The sequence below is a fragment of the Neoarius graeffei genome, chromosome 25 (genome assembly GCF_027579695.1).
Source record: "Neoarius graeffei isolate fNeoGra1 chromosome 25, fNeoGra1.pri, whole genome shotgun sequence".
Classification (NCBI taxonomy): domain Eukaryota; kingdom Metazoa; phylum Chordata; class Actinopteri; order Siluriformes; family Ariidae; genus Neoarius; species Neoarius graeffei.
Window position 1 is genome coordinate 40,416,512 of NC_083593.1, and position 21,530 is coordinate 40,438,041.

The window sequence follows — 21,530 nt, forward strand, 5'->3', positions numbered from 1 at the left end:
TGAGCCTAAGCGCCCAATACCCTCAATACTAACACCACACCCACTACCCTGAGTCACTCATGGACTGAAAATAATCATTATCATCTCAATCATGTCTGATCAGTGAGTAAACATGTGTTAAAGTAATCTTCATGGTAGCTGTACCTGATAAAGGGCCAATAAATGTATGGTAGCCATAATGAAAAGATACAAATACTTACAGGTGGAACAAAAACACACACTGGAACGCGTGTACTGAAAGATTATTATTATTATAAACATGTAACTGCATTCAACAATTGTCCTGCATAACAACGCAAAGAAAAACCATTTTGGAAATTAAAAAAAAAGTTTTAAGGTGGCGGTTGAGGGCTGTGATTGCTGGCCATGACCGATACAAGCTGCCCTACAACACTGAGCAGTCCTTGGTTAAACTGTGTCAGGGTGTTGATCAACTCTGCCTCGCGAATCCCAGCTGCGTGTTCCAACTCCTGCAGGACCTGAAGTCGTCTTTCTTCAAACTCTTGCTGAACTCGTTGCCTTCTATCTTCACGATCCTCAGCCATAAGGACGATCTCTCTCATAGCGTCGATGTGGTTCGTGTACCCTCGTCTCCTTTTTCCTGGCGAAATACAGAGTATGTAATAAATAAATAGGTTCGAGCCATCACAATGGTGTACGTAGCCAGTACTGTAGCTACGCAAACAGGTAGAGCAAGTCATCAAGGTAGAAGTCATCTGAGGAACACTGACCACTTAAATCCACAGAAGTCAAAAATCATGACCTTAATATTAAGGTATGGGTGAAGACCTCTGATGAGAAATGATGACGACGACTGTAGCGAACCGTTACTATTAGAGCTGGGACTTCAGCTCACCCAAAATTTAGCCAGACACCCCAAAAAAAAAAAACAGGGTAAAGGATTTTGCAAGGGATTAGCAGCAGGCTGCCAGGTAGCGCCGATGTTGATTTTAAAAGTAACGAAGTAAATTACATAGAGAAATGGATACTTAAGTATGAGTGAAAAATACTGTGGCGAGCATGTGAGGAAGAGGAGTCTGAAGACTGAAATCTTAGGCCCTGTCCACACGGCAACGGATTCAGGTGAATCCGATAAAATTTTTTCTCGTTTCGGCGCCATTGCGAAGTCGTCTGGACGAGTAGAACGGATTTGTTTACGATGACGTCACAACCACATGACTAGAACAAGCAGCACTCTCGCGCGCATCATTCGTAACAACAACAGAAGAAGGGGTTTATGCGCATGCGTCCTACTTCTTCTATTGTTCTGGCGTCTCCGATGGGACCGTCTTACAGCGCACGTAGAGGTGTGGCATGTGTATTGCATCATTTTCAGCAAGCGCTGCGTTGCCATATGTACCTGATATTTTACTGATCCATTGCCCATGTGGACGCGATTTTTTTTTACCCGCCAAAAAAAAAAAAATCTCGTTGCCGTTGTCGTGTGGATGTAGCCTTAGTTTCTTGGTCGTTAGCCTGTGCTACTTACTGTCGATAGCACTGACTTGACTGCTTTATTAGCATTCGTGAACACTACTGATGAACACTACACCGGCTGGAAGGTGACTTCACTGCTGCGCTAATGCAGCCGACTCACGATTAAGCTCGTGTTGGTCTTTGAGAAGGCCTAGAGCGATACATTTTTTGTCCCTCCCACTATAAATCAAAATCTGATTGGTTAATTCATCTGTCACTTCCTACATAAACATACACTGCCATGGCCTTCTGTCTCGGCAATGAAGTCCTCACCAATGAGTGAGCCGGCTCTAAACTCTTCTCAGCCTAGAGACAACAACAAAAAAATAATAATAAAAAAACTCATTGGATAACTCTATTTTAATGTTTTCAGGACAGTAACCCTTTCATTTCTGAAGCAAATTTGATAGAAAATGAGGCCAAATTAGATTTAAGAGAATAATTCTAATGAAATTAGGAAAGAATGAAAGCAATTTAAAGAATGAAAGCAATTTAAAGAATGAAAGAAATTAAATACAATATTTGAAATGCTGATCTGTTTGGGCCTTCACTGAAGGCCTCAAAGGCCCCGACTGTTCCCTTCTGGATGATGATGATGATGATGATGATTAGCGGACAGATCGTCACAACTTTACAGAAATAACACCACATGAATATAAGGCTACATCCACACGACAACGGCAACGAGATGTTATTTAAAAATATATCACGTCCACATGGGCAACGGATCAGTAAAATATCAGGTCCATATGGCAACGCAACGCTTGCTGAAAATGATGCAATACACATGCCACACCTCTAGGGGCGCTGTAAGACAGTCCCTTCGGAGACACCAGAACAATAGAAGAAGTAAGGATGCATGCGCATAAACTATTATGCGCGAGACTTCATATTAGCCACAAAGTCGGAAAAATCTGTTCGTAAAATTACATTATAATGACCAAATACAATGAAAAGTCTTTTTCCAGTCTCACCTGTGAAAGGTAATCCCATGTGATCTCGTTTGGACGGCAAACCTGTTGGTACAGTTAAACGCAGCACATGAATGAGGCATCTTTATTCTCCGCTTTGACCTATCCAATATGGCGGCGAGGATGACGCATGATTCTACGCGGAAGGCGGCGTCTTTAATGGTCTGGAATAAATTGAATGCTACATGTTGATGGATTAATTTGTTCTTCTATGCCCTTTTTGAGGAATGTATTGTAGGACTTAAACCAACATCTGAAGAGGTGAGATCGCTCCTTTTTTTCCCTATTTTTGCTGGCGGGATTGACTCTGCCCTAACTCTCTCTCTCTCTTTCTCTCTCTCACTTTGCACCATTACATAATAAATATTCACAGTGAAAATATTTTGTAAGCGCGTTTCATGAACCAAGTTATAGGATTTGTTGACAACTCGCATCGAGTTCGTTACACTTCTACCTGGCGTGAAGCACATGTGGTTGTGACGTCATCGTAAACAGATCCGTTCTACTCATCCAGACGACTTCGCAACGGCGCCGTTGTCAGATCTTTCCACTCTGGAACCCGTTCTCAAAAGATTTCGTTTTGGGGCACCCAAAACGCCGGTGCCGTGTGGACGCCAGGCCGAAACGATAAACAATTTTATCAGATTCACCTGAATCCGTTGCCGTGTGGACAGGGCCTAAATCTCATCAGCGCATCCTTTACCTGTACATGTTGATTTAAATGTAGTATCGAAATAAAGAGGAACAAGAGGAGGGGGGAAAAAAGGAAGCAAGATGGTGGGGTATTGCAGAGAGTGAACGACAAATTTGGAAAAACAACTGTAAGCCATGAAGTGATGTGTTCACGTCATTTCTTGGGAGGAAAACACACGCAGAACTTAGAATTCAGAACTTGCAGTATAACTTTTTAGTAAAAGGTGGGTAATTTCCACAACTGACGTGCTACTTAGCCATGGAACGTCTCATCTCATCATCTCTAGCCGCTTTATCCTTCTACAGGGTCGCAGGCAAGCTGGAGCCTATCCCAGCTGACTACGGGCGAAAGGCGGGGTACACCCTGGACAAGTCGCCAGGTCATCACAGGGCTGACACATAGACACACACAACCATTCACACTCACATTCACACCTACGGTCAATTTAGAGTCACCAGTTAACCTAACCTGCATGTCTTTGGACTGTGGGGGAAACCAGAGCACCCGGAGGAAACCCACGCAGACACGGGGAGAACATGCAAACTCCGCACAGAAAGGCCCTCGCCAGCCCCGGGGCTCGAACCCAGGACCTTCTTGCTGTGAGCTAACCACTACACCACCGTGCGCCATGGAACGTAAAAGAGAGAATTTTATTCAATGCAAAAAAAGTCAACGTTAAAATTGGTTTCATGATCCATCCGTCCAGCTTTATTTATAAAGCATTTTACAACCACAGTGGACCAAAGTGCTGTACAGTAACATAAATAAAAGACATAATACATTTTTATTCATTTCTTTAAAGTCATTAAAGAAGAATAAAAATAACAGCCCTATAATAAAAACAAATCGGATAAAGTAAAGTCGACGTCTCACGTGGTGTTAAAAGCCAAGGAGAAGAGATGGGTTTTAAGAAGAGATTTAAAAACAGTCAGAGAAGAGGCCCGTCTAATGTGCAAAGGCAGATTGTTCCACAGTTTAGGAGCTGCAACAGCGAAAGCACAATCCCCTCGAAGTTTCCACTAATGCCCTTTTTCCACCAAAGCAGTTCCAGGGCTGGTTCAGGGCCAGTGCTTAGTTTGGAACCGGGTTTTGTTTCCACTGACAAAGAACTGGCTCTGGGGCCAGAAAAACCGGTTCCAGGCAAGCACCAACTCTCTGCTGGGCCAGCGGGGTGTGTGTGTGTGTTGTTTTAAGCGACGAGAAGCAGCAGCTGTACAAACACGAAGTCATCCATTATTATTATTGTTGTTGCTGCTTCTTCAGTGTTGTTTTTGCTTCGATATTTGCGCCGAGGTTTACGCAAACGTAGCAACGTAACTGATGTATACAATGACATAACTGACGTATACAGCGACGTAATGACGTGGCTTCCCTTAGCACCACGAGCTATGGAAAAGCAAACTGGTTCTCAGCTGGCTCGCAAGTTGAACGAGTTGTGAACCAGCACCGGCCCTGAACCAGCCCTGGAACTGATTTGGTGGAAAAGGGGTATTAGTTTTAGGCCCTGTTTACATTATTTCGAATCAGCGGATCATCAGATTAACGTTTTTAAAACGATTCGCGTACACACAGCAACGCCAATACACGATTCGCGTGCACACAGCAACGCCAATACATGGATACGCTAATCACATGACTAATTAGACGGCACGTCACATGATCCCAGTGCATATCGGGCATGCACAAGTCACTCACCACTTGCAAGTGGAAGGATGGCAAGCGAACACCTTCTCCAGCAAATAAACACACCTGGCTGTGATGTTCATGTTCTCACTGAGTTTAAGCGCCTGAAGGAGGTTGAAATGTGTAAATAAACCTCAGTGCGGCTCAGCGCTTCCTCCTGCGCTCCAAATCACTCCGCCCTGAACAGCGAGTGCCCTCTGGAGGGTGCGCACTCCGGCCCTGCGCAGCTCACAGAGCGCGCGCGAGTGAAGCGCACGAGCAGTGATTCGGGACTGAGCCGCTGTGTGTGAGATCCCAACGCCAGCGAATCAGGAAGGTGGATGTCACAGTGACGTTGTCCAGTGACGACGTCAGCTAAAGCTCAGCACAGCATATCTGCGTATTCTCAATGTTTACACAGCACCGGACCAGACACGAACTGGATTGAATACGTGGGCTCTGGCGGATTCCCGTTTCCCGGGGTTTCAATGTGAACGGACAGTGCATCCGCGAAGAAAACGAGACAGATATGGTCTAATGTAAACTTGGCCTTAGGCACACTCAGGAGCAGCTGGTCCGTTGACCTGAGAGAGCAGGTGGGAGTATAGTGGTGTAGCAACTCGGAGAGGTAGGGCGGGGCAAGACTATTAAGGGATTTAAAAGCAAATAAAATAATTTTAAAATAAATCAATCAAACTGTATGGGTAACCAGTGAAGTGAGGCTAAAATGGAGGAAATATGTTCAATATTTACGTGTGCCAATTAAAAGACGCGCGGGAGCATTTTGTACCATCTGGAGACGGGCGATGGAAGATCCACTAACCCCCATATAAAGTGCATTACAGTAATCCCTCCGAGTGGTGACAAAGGCATGGATTATGGTCTCAAAGTGCCGCCTGGAAAGAATTAGCTTTATTTTGGCCAGCTGCCTCAACTGGAAAAAGCCCGATTTGACGACTGCCCTGATCTGACTGTCGAGCTTAAGATCAACGTCCACTTTAACCCCTAGGTTAGTGATGGTTGGCTTAATATAATTGGCCAAGGACTCCCAGATCTACGGGGGGGGGGGGGGGGGGGGGGGGGGGGTCCCCAGTGGTGCCACCAAATACCATCACCTCCGTCTTATTTTCATTAAAATTTAAAAAGTTAAGAGCCATCCAGGCCTTTACGTCATCAAGACACTTGAGCAACGGCTTGACGGGGTATGCATCAGTCCTTTTAAGAGGGACATACGGTAGATCTGACCGTCGTCTGCATAACAGTGGAATGAAATGTCGTGCCTCCTAAGAATAGAACTGAACAGGAGCAGATAAAGAGGGTGATAACACTGGCTACAGTTTGCTATTAAAGGAGAACTGAAGGCAAATTTATAATCAAAATTCTATTTCTCTCATTTTATTAAATATAGGAATGTATTTTTATTCGCCATTTTGTCACTGCGATAGCAAATTATGAGTGTTTGAAATATGCTATGTAATCTATCAGCCCATATGTCAAAGCAATGGCCGTAAACGAGATTCGTCGAGACCTGTGCGAGACATCGTAGGACGGAAGTAAAACATACAGCGGAAATCAAAGCGACCAACATCTGCCAACGTTGTCAAAAGATGCGCGCCCTCTTTCGAATGCTGACGTAATCAAGCCAAAAGTTTTGTTTGTTTTGATAGCAATCAGGAAAGTTTGAAAAAAGTAGGCAGTAATCATCATTTAAACTCGTTTTTGTGCAATATTTCGTTTGGAAAACGGTTTTCAAAATGGCAGCGCTGACACTTGACGTTTCAAAGTCTCGCGCAAGTCTCGTGAAGATCGTGCGGATAAGCGACGTCCGCCGTGGACCAAACGAACTAAATTCAACATGGCTAAAAACCGAATAGGCCGATAAGTACAATATTTAATGGCAACTAGTTGCCAATACGAGTCACAATATAAGGTTACTAAAACCGAAAACGTAATTGAATAAACACGTTAATTAAGAAATAAAGCAAGTTTAAAAATGACTTCAGTTCTCCTTTAAATGAATAAGAAGGTTGAGGTGTTTTTTTTCCTATTTCTATGCAAAAAAGGAAAAAAAAGACAAAAATGTGGTTAACGAGCAACCTTGCCAATGACATGAGAACATCAAGGACGTTCTAAGGATTTATTTAATTACTTCATTTCTCTTCTTTCAATCTGTAATCGGGTAACAGGCTGGTACTTTCAAAGAACTCTATCAGTCAGCATCACAGGATTTGAAAGACAGAAAAATGTACGAGGGAAATTATTTTTCTTTATCCTGTGATTTTTAGGAAATTCAGATGATACAACTTCCTGTTGAGCATGTGGAATATTCCATGTACACTATATTGCCAAAAGTATTCGCTCACCTGCCTTGACTCACATATGAGCTTAAGTGACATCCCATTCCTAATCCATAGGGTTCAATATGACGTCGGTCCACCCTTTGCAGCTAGAACAGCTTCAACTGTTTTGGGGTTGGCTGTCCACAAGGTTTAGGAGTGTGTTTATGGGAATTTTTGACCATTCTTCCAGAAGCGCATTTGTGAGGTCACACACTGATGTTGGACGAGAAGGCCTGGCTCTCAGGCCTGGCTCTCAGGCCCACTTTACACGGGGACGGTCTGAAACAAAAACGCAAAAGTCCGTTTTCGTTCTCACCTTTTTCCGCGTCTACACGACCGTTTTCAAGGAGGAAATCTGCGTCTATACGGTGACGCATAAATGTGTGGAATTCAATTGGATGTGCATGCCAGGCGGCTAGGTGGTGCTGTGAAAGACCTCCGCTATGTCTGCACGCATGCGCAACGTCTTCCGTCTTGTCTGATCTGCACATCTGCGCCGCGAAAACTTTGACTACTCTGGCTATGGTAAGAAAGAAAGTAAGTAAAAAAGTAAGAGCATACTATACCCACCTCTGTTCATTAACGGTATATGTGCAGATTCGGTATAGATGTTCGAAGGACTCCTGGACGTTTATTAAAGCTGCCAGAGCAGCTTGAAGGTCCGTTGGATCGATGTAATCAGACATGCTCTTACTTTTTTACTTACTTTCTTACTTCCCGGGCTGGCATGTACAGTATATGACATATGTATGACGTAAACGCGTACCCGACGTGAGCAGATCCGAGCAGAGTTTCGCGTATTGGGTAGTTTAGACGGATATGCAACGGGGGCTGTTTTTAACTTATCCACTCTGGAAGGCGTTTTCAATTTTTTCCGTTTTTCAGCCTCGGAAACGCCGTCCCCGTGTAGACGAAAGGCACTTCCGATAAAATATTTAGTCGTTTTTACCCGACAGCGTCCTCGTGTAAACGGGCCCTCAGTCTCCGCTCTAATTCATCCCAAAGGTGTTCTATCGGGTTGAGGTCAGGACTCTGTGCAGGCCAGTCAAGTTCATCCACACCAGACTCCGTCATCCATGTCTTTATGGACCTTGCTTTGTGCACTGGTGCACAGTCATGTTGGAAGAGGAAGGGGCCCGCTCCAAACTGTAAAAACAGTCTGCATGCCTAGCTGCTTGATTTTATACACCTGTGGCCATGGAAGTGATTGGAACACCTGATTCCGATAATTTGGATGGGTGAGCAAATACTTTTGGCAATATAGTGTACATCACAGGTGTGAATGTGTTCGGGTAACAGGGTTGAATGAATGTTGTCAGATCCTAAAACATACATTATTTTTCACACCCTATAATGGATGACCATATAAAGGACGCTTTAAGCAGGAGATAAATGGGTTCACACACGAATGCAAGAATAATAAGATCGAATTATGTGACTGAGCTACGATTATATTTTAAAGTAAAACGTAGATGTGGGTTGGGGCTGGTAAAAATGCCATAGGGTTTTTAAGTTATTTATCCGAGACATGCACACAAGTTGTTGTGTAGGACACTTTACTTCCGTTTAAAATGTATTTTGCCTTTACGTACACATTTGTGGGACTCCAGAGTGATGCAACAGGAAAGCGTTTGTCCCAGCTTCCAGAGTTTGCTAGTTCAAATCGTGCAGGTTCAGCAATGCCACAACCAACCGAGTTGTTTCCTGTCATTGAGCCAAGAAAGCAAATTTGGCTGGGTGGGAAGGATCACAATCTCTCCCCTGTCGATCACAGTGACACTAGCCAATCATGGATGTCTGTAAGCTCATGTATGCAGAAGGCGGTAGATAGCACTTTCTTCCCCCGGAGCACATCATGCTGCCCTGTTCATGATTCATTGCGCAGCAGTTCAAATAAATAAATAAATAAAATGCACGTGGTTGGCTTTGTGTATCTGATACCCCTTTTCCACCAAATCAGTTCCAGGGCTGGTTCAGGGCCAGTGCTGGTTCACAACTCGTTCAACTTGCGAGCCAGCTGAGAACCAGTTTGCTTTTCCATAGCTCACAGTGCTAAGGGAAGCCACGTCATTACGTCGCTGTATACGTCAGTTACATCGCTATGTTTGCATAAACCTTGGCGCGAATATCGAAGCAAAAACAACGCGGAAGAAGCAGCAGCAACAATAATAATAATGGATGACTTTGCGTTTGTACAGCTGCTGCTTCTCGTCGCTTAAAAATGGTGATCTTTCGCGGTCTTGTTATTGTTGTTGGTCTTAACAACTCTGCCCGCCCGCTGACGTAAGCGGTTCTTTCCTCTGGCCCAGCAGAGTGTTGATGCTAGCCTGGAACCGGTTTTTCTGGCCCCAGAGCCAGTTCTTTGTCAGTGGAAACAGAAAACCCGGTTCCAAACTAAGCACTGGCCCCGAACCAGCCCTGGAACTGCTTTGGTGGAAAAGGGGCATCAGAGGAAGCATGTGTTAGCCTTCACCCTCCCTGGTTGCCATCTGTTGTATGATCAGAGGAGACCTGGCCGGTGGATGGCAACTGACCAGTGAAGATTTCTTCTCCAATGTGGTTGTCTAGATTTCTCTTGACAAGTACAGTATTAAAGTGTTGTTGCTGCTACTTGCAGTATACGTATTTATTCTTTCATCTTCATTAACCGTTTTATCCCGGTCAGGCTTGTGGTGATGCGTTTTTATACAATTACATTATAGAAGTTACATTAATATTGTTAAATTTGGGCTGGGAAACATGACAATATAACAATGTTACCATTATACATTACACAATATACTTGAATATAGCAGAAACTGATTTTTATTATTATTATTCAGATAATTATAAGCTCAGACTGGATGAAGCGGATTCATTACTGTATAAGGCATCTTTAAAGGAACAGTCCACCGTGCTTCCATAATGAAATATGCTCTTATCTGAATTGAGACGAGCTGCTCCGTACCTCTCCGAGCTTTGCGCGACCTCCCAGTCAGTCAGACGCGCTGTCACTCCTGTTAGCAATGTAGCTAGGCTCAGCATGGCCAATGGTATTTTTTGGGGCTGTAGTTAGATGCGACCAAACTCTTCCGCGTTTTTCCTGTTTACATAGGTTTATATGACCAGTGACATGAAACAAGTTCAGTTACACAAATTGAAACGTAGCGATTTTCTATGCTATGGAAAGTCTGCACTATAATGACAGGCGTACTAACACCTTCTGCGTGCTTCGGCAGCGCATTGATATCTGAGCTCCGTATCAATGCGCTGCCGAAGCGCGCAGAAGGTGTTAGTACGCCTGTCATTATAGTGCGGACTTTCCATAGCATAGAAAATCGCTACGTTTCAATTTGTGTAACTGAACTTGTTTCATATCACTGGTCATATAAACCTATGTAAACAGGAAAAACGTGGAAGAGTTTGGTCGCATCTAACTACAGCCCCAAAAAATACCATTGGCCATGCTGAGCCTAGCTACATTGCTAACAGGAGTGACAGCGCGTCTGACTGCGTCTGACTGACTGGGAGGTCGCGCAAAGCTCGGAGAGGTACGGAGCAGCTCGTCTCGATTCAGATAAGAGCATATTTCATTATGGAAGTACGGTGGACTGTTCCTTTAAAACTGTAAAAATTCCATCCATCCATCCGTAGCCGCTTATCCTGTGCAGGGTTGTGGGCAAACTGGAGCCTATCCCAACTGACTATGGGCGAGAGGCGGCGTACACCCTGGATAAGTTGCCAGGTCATCACACAACCATTCACACTCGCATTCACACCTACGGTCAATTTAGAGCCACCAATTAACCTAACCTGCATGTCTTTGGACTGTGCGGGAAACCGGAGGAAACCCACGCAGACACGAGAACATGCAAACTCCACACAAAGTCCCCTGTCGGCCACTGGGCTTGAACCCAGAACCTTCTTGCTGTGAGGCGACAGTGCTAACCACTACACCACTGTGCTACCCAATTGTAAAAATGCTCATTTTTATTTTTCATCAGTAAATACAGTTCTTTCTTCCATTTTAAATGCAACACTACCTCTTTTTGCTTAGAAATTGTTAACAAACCCAAATACTGTGCGTGATACATAGAAATGTCCTCAAATATGGTGGTATATGATATTTTGGTCATAACACCCAACTTTTTTTTTCCTTTTTTTTTTTTTAACTGATTGGTTTAAAAAAAAAAAAGAAAAACCTATAACCTAATTAGTCAGATAGGCATGTGTTTTGCCAACTCTAAAATCCATAAAACTCTGTTCTTAATCAAGTCAAGTTTTTGTACAGCATTTTAACAGTGTCGCAAAGCAGTTGAACAGAAAATTAAAGACTTTAAACATGCACTAATTTTATCCCTAATAAATATATTTATCCCTAATGAGCAAGTCTGTAACGATGCTGACAAGGAAAAACTCCCTCAGACGACATGAGGAAGAAACCTGGAAAGGAACCAGACTCAAAAGGGAACCCATCCTCATTTGGGTGATAACAGATAGCGTGATTATAAACAACTGTGTCTTATGTAGTCACGAAGTACAACTGTGTAACCAGGAAATTCATTATAATTTCAGCATGAAGTCAATTTTGTTGAAGTAACAGAGCTTCTTCTTCTTTCATGTTCTGCCTGATGGCAGGTCCGCTCTGACGGCTTTGGCCGTCAAAGTTTATAGGGAAAAATTACAGTACTGGTTTCCCGTTGCCTTCGACTGGATTATTGTAGACGTTCTCTTTTCAACCACACACACGTTCACACCTATGGACAATTTCGAGTGGCTAAACTCCACACAGAACAGCCCTCGGCAGCCGCTAGGCTCGAACCCAGAACCTTCTTGCTGTGAGGCGACAGTACTACAACCAAACATATACAAATACAAAGTTGATCTCACCTCTGACCTGGGGGACGTGAGGTCGGGGTTCTTCGGCTGTGATGTTACTGGACGCAGGTGAGGACAGTCCTGGAGACAGGGGTAATGTTGCTGGAAGCCCAGGAGAACTGATCCTGGTTCTGCTCCTGTCATCTGTGTTATCAATACGGACTGGAGAATAAAAAGACAGGATGAGTTACAGCTATGAGGTTAAAAGTACAAGTGACACAGTACCATACTTGCCAACCCTCCTGATTTTGGTGGGAGGCTCCCGATTTTAGCTTCCGTCTCCCGATCGTATTTGTTAACAACTGGATAACCTCCCGGTTTGGGGAAATCCCTACCGCCAAGTTAAAAATACTCCCGATTATGTCCAATTAGAATCGTATGAGAAACACTGCTGACGTCAACTGATTTTTAACCAATCAACGAACAGAACAACAGTCGCTTCCGTAATGTAGGATTCACCCAGGCTGTCCGACATTTTTTACAAGCAGTCATTCATCATGGCCACTAAACCAAATAGCAAAAATATGAATGCAAATACCAGGTTGCATGGGAGAATGAATTTCCATGGATAAGCAAATGTTCGACCAGCCAGTTACACATTTATAGGTAAAGATACACTACCGTTCAAAAGTTTGGGGTCACTTTGAAATGTCCTTATTTTTGAAAGAAAAGCACTGTTCTTTTCAATGAAGATCACTTTAAACTAATCAGAAATACACTCTATACATTGCTAATGTGGTAAATTACTATTCTAGCTGCAAATGTCTGGTTTTTGGTGCAATATCTACATACAGTGGTGCTTGAAAGTTTGTGAACCCTTTAGAATTTTCTATATTTCTGCATAAATAGAACCTAAAACATCATCAGGTTTTCACACAAGTCCTAAAAGTAGATAAAGAGAACCCAGTTAAACAAATGAGACAAAAATATTGTACTTGGTCATTTATTTATTGAGGAAAATGATCCAATATTACATATCTGTGAGTGGCAAAAGTATGTGAACCTTTGTTTTCAGTATCTGGTGTGACCTCCTTGTGCAGCAATAACTGCAACTAAATGTTTCCGGTAACTGTTGATCAGTCCTGCACACCAGCTTGGAGGAATTTTAGCCCATTCTTCCGTACAGAACAGCTTCCACTCTGGGATGTTGGTGGGTTTCCTCACATGAACTGCTCGCTTCAGGTCCTTCCACAACATTTCCATTGGATTAAGATCAGGACTTTGACTTGGCCATTCTAAAACATTAACTTTATTATTCTTTAACCATTCTTTGGTAGAATGACTTGTGTGCTTAGGGTCGTTGTCTTGCTGCATGACCCACCTTCTCTTGAGATTCAGTTCATGGACAGATGTCCTGACATTTTCCTTTAGAATTCACTGGTATAATTCAGAATTCATTGTTCCATCAATGATGGCAAGCCATCCTGGCCCAGATGCAGCAAAACAGGCCCAAACCATGATACTACCACCACTATGTTTCACAGATGGGATAAGGTTCTTATGCTGGAACGCAGTGTTTTCTTTTCTCCAAACATAACGCTTCTCATTTAAACCAAAAACTTCTATTTTGGTCTCATCCATCCACAAAACATTTTTCCAATAGCCTTCTGGCTTGTCCACATGATCTTTAGCAAACTGCAGACGAGCAGCAATGTTCTTTTTGGAGAGCAGTGGCTTTCTCCTTGCAACCCTGCCATGCACACCATTGTTGTTCAGTGTTCTCCTGATGGTGGACTCATGAACATTAGCCAATGTGAGAGAGGCCTTCAGTTGCTTAGAAGTTACCCCGGAAATTGTGACCTCGCCGACTATTACACGCCTTGCTCTTGGAGTGATCTTTGTTGGTCGACCACTCCTGGGGAGGGTAACAATGGTCTTGAATTTCCTCCATTTGTCCACAATCTGTCTGACTGTGGATTGGTGGAGTCCAAACTCTTTAGAGATGGTTTTGTAACCTTTTCCAGCCTGATGAGCATCAACAATGCTTTTTCTGAGCTCCTCAGAAATCTCCTTTGTTCGTGCCATGATACACTTCCACAAACATGTGTTGTGAAGATCAGACTTTGATAGATCCCTGTTCTTTAAATAAAACAGGGGGCCCACTCACACCTGATTGTCATCCCATAGATTGAAAAGACCTGACTCTAATTTCACCTTCAAATTAACTGCTAATCCTAGAGGTTCACATACTTTTGCCACTCACAGATATGTAATATTGGATCATTTTCCTCAATAAATAAATGAGCAAGTATAACATTTTTGTCTCATCTGTTTAACTGGGTTCTCTTTATCTACTTTTAGGACTTGTGTGAAAATCTGATGATGTTTCAGGTCATATTTATGCAGAAATACAGAAAATTCTAATGGGTTCACAAACTTTCAAGCACCACTGTAGGTGTATAGAGGCCCATTTCCAGCAACCATCACTCCAGTGTTCTAATGGTACAATGTGTTTGCTCATTGCCTCAGAAGGCTAATGGATGATTAGAAAACCCTTGTACAATCATGTTAGCACAGCTGAAAACAGTTGAGCTCTTTAGAGAAGCTATAAAACTGACCTTCCTTTGAGCAGATTGAGTTTCTGGAGCATCACATTTGTGGGGTCGATTAAATGCTCAAAATGGCCAGAAAAATGTCTTGACTATATTTTCTATTCATTTTACAACTTCTCATCTCATTATCTCTAGTCGCTTTATCCTTCTACAGGGTCGCAGGCAAGCTGGAGCCCATCCCAGCTGACCATGGGCGAAAGGTGGGGTACACCCTGGACAAGTCGCCAGGTCATCACAGGGCTGACACATAGACACAGACAGCCATTCACACTCACATTCACACCTACGGTCAATTTTAGAGTCACCAGTTAACCTAACCTGCATGTCTTTGGACTGTGGGGGAAACCGGAGCACCCGGAGGAAACCCACGCAGACATGGGGAGAACATGCAAACTCCACACAGAAAGGCCCTCGCCAGCCCCGGGGCTCAAACCCAGGACCTTCTTGCTGTGAGGCGACAGCACTAACCGCTACACCACCGTGCCGCCCCATTTTACAACTTATGGTGGTAAATAAAAGTGTGACTTTTCATGGAAAACACAAAATTATCTGGGTGACCCCAAACTTTTGAACGGTAGTGTGGCTTAAATCAGAATATAATTTGAGTGTGAAATTAAACTAGTCTTCCGTACCATTTCAGAAACAAACTGTACAACTTCTAAAGTATTTAGTGAAATTTTGCATGACCGGGAATTTGTTTGGCGAGTGTATTTGAATAGTGTGGTCGTGTCTTAGTGTTATTTTGAATTTAGGTTTGAAAGTTTTAAATGAAAGTTTACAAGTGAATTATCTGGAAAGTGATCGATTTTGAGTTTTGAGGTTTTAAGTGAAAGATTACTAGTGAGTGTATTTTGGTCGTACTAAAATTTTGTATTCGAGTGAATTTCTTTGTGGAGTATATTTTGATAGTATGGTAGTATTTATAGTGCCATTTTTAAATTTTGTTTGAAAACTTTCAAAGTTTGCAAATGAGCAAATTCCTTTGATGCACTGCGATAGGATTTTGATAGGATTTCTAGTGCTTTTTAAAAATTCTGTTGGAAAGTGTTTAGTGAGAGAGATGCATTTTAGTAGGACTATGAAAGTGCAGTATTTATTTAATTGAGTTGTTACTATTTTGGTCAAATCTTATTAAAATTTTATTTATATATGACAGTGTTTCCCAACCTTTCTTGAGCCACGGCACATATTTTACATTCGAAAAATCCCACGGCATACCACCAAACAAAAATGTCACAAAAAAAAGTATATATAATGAAATATAATGATCATCTAGTCTCAATTTACTCACAATTTACTTACTCAGTGTGAAACCTGGGCCTGTTTAGTTGAACACAAAGCTGACATACTCGCAGGAATTGAAGAAAAACACACACGAAGATGTTCCTCAACAGCTCTGATGCCCCTTTTCCACCAAAGCAGTTCCAGGGCTGGTTCAGAGCCAGTGCTTAGTTTGGAACAGGGTTTTCTGTTTCCACTAACAAAGAACTGGCTCTGGGGCCAGAAAAACCGGTTCCAGGCTAGCATCAACTCTCTGCTGGGCCAGAGGAAAGAACCGCTTACATCAGCAGGGGGGCAGAGTTGTTAAGACCAACAACAATAAGACCGCGAAAGATCGCCATTTTTAAGCGACGAGAAGCAGCAGCTGTACAAACGCGAAGTCATCCATTATTTTTTGTTTTGTTTATTTGGCCATAAACGTACAATAAAAACGGTACAAGTGTGGCAGGGATGACACAAAAAAGCATAAAAACTTGTTTCCATTGTGGTCCCTTATCACAGACAAAAAATAACTACACACAATTAAAAAATAAACAAAATATTATTGTTGTTGCTGCTTCTTCTGTGTTGTTTTTGCTTTGATATTCGCGCCAAGGTTTATGCAAACATAGCGACGTAACTGACGTATACAGCGACGTAATGACGTGGCTTCCCTTAGCACCGCGAGCTATGGAAAAGCAAACTGGTTCTCAGCTGGCTCGCAAGTTGAACGAGTTGTGAACCAGCACCGGCCCCGAACCAGCCCTGGAACTTATTTGGTGGAAAAGTGGTCTCAGTCACTCTCCTTTTTTAGTTTTTATAGCAGTCATGCTTGATAAGCCCAGCTTGCATAGACAGGTTGTGGAAAATCACTTTTTTTGCTTTCTTCTGACCTCTACTCATACTAGGGCCTTCATCTGGGTCAGAATTTTCTCCAGGACCCAGTTTGGATTGTGTACTTTTTCTTTTCAAATATTTATTCATCGCTATCACACCCGAAGCGTTACTAATGCCACTGTTTGAATGGCAACAGGTAGATACACAGGTTAATTAGCTACCTGCTGCCATCTAATAGAAGAGTATTTAATTGTTCTGCCCATCACTATACGTCGCTGGCACAGACGAATGAAGACAAATTCTCATCTCATCTCATTATCTCTAGCCGCTTTATCCTGTTCTACAGGGTCGCAGGCAAGCTGGAGCCTATCCCAGCTGACTACGGGCGAAAGGCGGGGTACACCCTGGACAAGTCGCCAGGTTATCACAGGGCTGACACAGACAACCATTCACACTCACATTCACACCTACGGTCAATTTAGAGTCACCAGTTAACCTAACCTGCATGTCTTTGGACTGTGGGGGAAACCGGAGCACCCGGAGGAAACCCACGCAGACACGGGGAGAACATGCAAACTCCGCACAGAAAGGCCCTCGCCGGCCACGGGGCTCGAACCTGGACCTTCTTGCTGTGAGGCGACAGCACCGTGCCGCCCTGAAGACAAATTATTTGCAGTAAGTAAATAATTTTCGGAACAATTGGTGAAATTGGATAATTTCCCACGGGAATCACTGATATATGATATAGTTCTCTGTATGTTTACATGAGCTTACAGAAGGAAAACACATTTGATGCAATCCAATAATACTTTCATTCACTGTGACTATTTTAAGAAATGATAAACATTCTTCTAAGGCATGGACGGCACGGTGGTGTAAATGGTTAGCACGGTCACCTCACAGCAGAGGTGGAAAAACCTGGGTGCAGAAAGTAAAAACCCTGCCACATTTTTGCTCCAGCCAATTCAATGAACCAGCAGATCCTAATTACCACATCCCCTAAGCCAGGTTGATGTGCTAATTGGTGAAATCACCTGTGTTGAGAGCACAGGCAGAAGGAAAACCTAAGCAGGACTTTTACTTTGTCAATCCAGTTTTTCCACCTCTGCCTCACAGCAAGAAGGTTCCGGGTTTGAACCCAGCAGCCAGCGAGGGCCTTTCTGTGTGGAGTTTGCATGTTCTCCCCGTGTCTGCGTGGGTTTCCCCCACAGTCCAAAGACATGCGGTTAGGTTAATATGGGATGGCCTTGGGCTGAGGTGCCCTTAAGCAAGGCACCAAACTCCCAACTGCTCCCCGGGCACTGTTAGCATAGCTGCCCACTGCTCTGGGTATGTGTGCGCGTGCATGTGTGCTTCAGATGGGTTAATTTCAGAAGTGTGTGATGAATAAAGTTCTTTCTTAATGCATCACTTGTGCTATTTTTTTGTGGGTCTCTGAATGTATACAATATTCAGGCATGAGATTTTTCAGCTCAAAATCTGATTTAAGACTTCCCTTTCATTGTTGTTATATTAAAATTCAAGACGAGTATTATTTCAGGGCAGCACGGTGGTGTAGTGGTTAGCACTGTCACCTCACAGTAAGAAGGTCCGGGTTCGAGCTCCGTGGCCGACGAGGGCTTTTCTGTGCGGAGTTTGCATGTTCTCCCCGTGTCCGCATGGGTTTCCTCCACAGTCCAAAGACATGCAGGTTAGGTTAACTGGTGACTCTAAATTGACCGTAGGTGTGAATGTGAGTGTGAATGGTTGTCTGTGTCTATGTGTCAGCCCTGTGATGACTTGGCGGCTTATCCAGGTTGTACCCCGCCTTTCGCCCGTAGTCAGCTGGGATAGGCTCCAGCTTGCCTGCGACCCTGTAGAACAGGATAAAGCGGCTAGAGATAATGAGACGAGATGATTATTATTTCAGGGCAGCACGGTGGTGTAGTGGTTAGCGCTGTCGCCTCACAGCAAGAAGGTCCGGGTTCGAGCCCCGTGGCCGACGAAGGCTTTTCTGTGCGGAGTTTGCATGTTCTCCCCGTGTCCGCATGGGTTTCCTCCACAGTCCAAAGACATGCAGGTTAGGTTAACTGGTGACTCTAAATTGACCGTAGGTGTGAATGTGAGTGTGAATGGTTGTCTGTGTCTATGTGTCAGCCCTGTGATGACCTGGCGACTTGTCCAGGGTGTACCCCGCCTTTCGCCCGTAGTCAGCTGGGATAGGCTCCAGCTTGCCTGCGACCCTGTAGAACAGGATAAAGCGGCTAGAGATGATGAGAGGAGATGAATATCAACAATTCAAAAACTCTTTTTAAAATGGTTTGCAATTCATTGGGATCCACTGTTTTTATCATTTCACCCATGCATCATAAAGTTGGCAAGTATGTGATAGAAATACAGCTATGGAGGGGAAAAAATATAAAGAAAGCACTTTTAATGGTTGCTACTGTTAAAATGGTTTCTTTCTTCTTCTTTTTTCCCCCCCAGAACTGTATTTTCAGATCTAGTGAAGTAATGTTCACAAATACAGACGCACTAAATCACAAACTCGCATTAGGTAAGACCAGTTAAGTCTTATTTTCACCTGATAAGACGTCATCGTCGGTGTCTGCCCTGTCCTCCACACCGTTACAACTCATCACCGACTCCAGCAGCGAGGTGGCCGACTCGGCGGTACCGGTGACGCTCCTGCCGACATTTTCCGCCCTGCGTCCCAGAACCGCGTCCAGCGCGTCGTACCACTGATTTGTTTTCCGGTTCGACCCATTCCTCTTGTTGTACTCCTTCAGTCTTCTGTAATCTTGTTTAAGCTTTTTGATTTTCACTCGACATCGGTCCGGGCTGCGGTTGTAGCCCAGTTCCCACATGCGCTGGGAGATTTTCTGAAACACTTTCTGATTCCTCACAGCCCCCTCCAGCTCCCGCTGCACCTCATCCTCTGACCAGATACCGATCAGCGTCTTCGTCTCCTTGTTGTGCCACGGCTCAGTTTTCTCCATTTTCAATAAAAAACATATTCCGAAATGTTTTCTCTAAAAAAAAAAAAAAATTTAAAAAAAAAATGGCGTCTGTTTTTGTGTTTATGATGTCGCGCTTTATATGATGCGGTCTGGCTGACCAATCAGGAACGAGCAACGCTGTTAACCCCGCCTCCCTCTTTGGAGCCTTCTTGTGGCTCGTGCTAGTTCCGGTACTTCAGGAAATGGAAAAATGTTACACGTGACACGCAAGGGAAGCCCGTTTTCACTTTCTGGAAAATAAATAAATAAATAAATAAATAATTTAAAGAATTGTTAAATGTCGTAACGAGAACGTCATTCATGAGATACTATGTCATAATTGACTAATAATAAATAAATAGTATGTCATCATTAAATTAGATTAGATAGAACTTTATTGATCCCTTTGGGAGGGTTCCCTCAGGGAAATTAAAAATTCTAGACTAACTTCTAGATGGTGGCACGGTGGTGTAGTGGTTAGCAAGAAGGTTCTGGGTTCGAACCCAGCAGCCGGCGAGGGCTTTTCTGTGTGGAGTTTGCATGTTCTCCCCGTGTCCGCGCGGGTTTTCTCCGGGTGCTCCGGTTTCCCCCACAGTCCAAAGACATGCGGTTAGGGTTAATATGGGACGGCCTTGGGCTGAGGTGCCCTTGAGCGAGGCACCTAACTCCTAACTGCTCCCCGGGCGCTGCTAGCATAGCTGCCCACTGCTCTGGGTGTGTGTGTTCACTGCTTCAGATGGGTTAAATGCAGAGAGGAATTTCACAAGTGTCTCATCTCATCTCATTATCTCTAGTCGCTTTATCCTGTTCTACAGGGTCACACCTACGGTCAATTTAGAGTCACCAGTTAACCTAACCTGCATGTCTTTGGACTGTGGGGGAAACCGGAGCACCCGGAGGAAACCTGGGCAGACACGGGGATAACATGCAAACTCCACACAGAAAGGCCCTCGCCGGCCACGGGGCTCGAACCCAAGGCAAGGCAAGGCAAGTTTATTTATATAGCACATTTCTTACACAGTGGCAATTCAATGTGCTTTACAGAAGTAAAAGCAAAACAGTAAACAATAGAAAATAAAAATGAACGATCCACTCTGGCTAAGATGTCTGCCAGTTTTCTGGAAATCCTGTCATACTCCCGCACCAGTCGAAGGGATCTCAGCCCAAAGTGCGTAGAAACATATCTGTGAAGAAACTCAGTTGTCCAGGTACATAGTAATCTGTGGTTGGTTGAAGAGAGCAACTGAACTTGCTTGACGATTCTTGAAAACGTTTCGCCTCTCCTCCGAAAGGTATCCTCAGTTCTGTCTGACTACTAGGGAGTATCCAGTATTTATCCTCTCATGGATCATCATAGAATCCAAATCAGAATGCTGATGGCTGCATTGTGGGCGGCTGATGTCATAGACACCCACCTCTGTTCAATGATGGCAGACATCTTAGCCAGAGTGGATTGTTCATTTTTGTCAACCTGGAACGACCATCATTGAACAGAGGTGGGTGTCTAGGACATCTTATCAGCCACCCACAATGCAGCATTCTGATTCGGATTCTATGATGATCCATGAGAGGATAAATACTGGATACTCCCTAGTAGTCAGACAGAACTGAGGATGCCTTTCGGAGGAGAGGCGAAACGTTTTCAAGAATCGTCAAGCAAGTCCAGTTGCTCTCTTCAACCAACCACAGAATAGAAAATAAAATTACATAAAATAAATGGGGAAGAAAAATAATAAGAATTAAACAATAGTAGAAATAAAATAATAAAATGAAGTAAAAGTTCAGTAAAAAAAAACAGCAGAATAAAATAGAATAAAATTTAAGTAAAGTTTAAAATATGCAGAGACTATAAAAGTTAAGAAAGTTTAAAACATGTAAAGATGACACTATTAATCAGTTAGCAG

At 43.5% G+C, this 21,530-nt stretch overlaps 1 protein-coding gene across 2 annotated transcripts; it reads right to left on the minus strand.

The window, feature by feature from the left end:
- Nucleotides 1–232: 232 nt before the first annotated feature.
- LOC132873863 (zinc finger protein with KRAB and SCAN domains 2-like) lies at nucleotides 233–19,707 on the minus strand. 2 transcript variants are annotated; one of them, XM_060909674.1, is made up of 3 exons: nucleotides 19,212–19,707; nucleotides 12,012–12,161; nucleotides 233–601 (listed from the first exon to the last, which is right to left on the minus strand). In XM_060909674.1, exons 1-3 carry the CDS (start codon nucleotides 19,624–19,626, stop codon nucleotides 333–335), a joined length of 834 nt encoding a protein of 277 aa, XP_060765657.1. In that variant the 5' UTR covers nucleotides 19,627–19,707; the 3' UTR covers nucleotides 233–332. The 2 variants fall into 2 exon arrangements, with proteins under 2 accessions (XP_060765657.1, XP_060765658.1); XM_060909675.1 differs by having other exon boundaries at nucleotides 475–601; nucleotides 12,019–12,161.
- Between the last annotated feature and the right edge of the window lie 1,823 nt (nucleotides 19,708–21,530).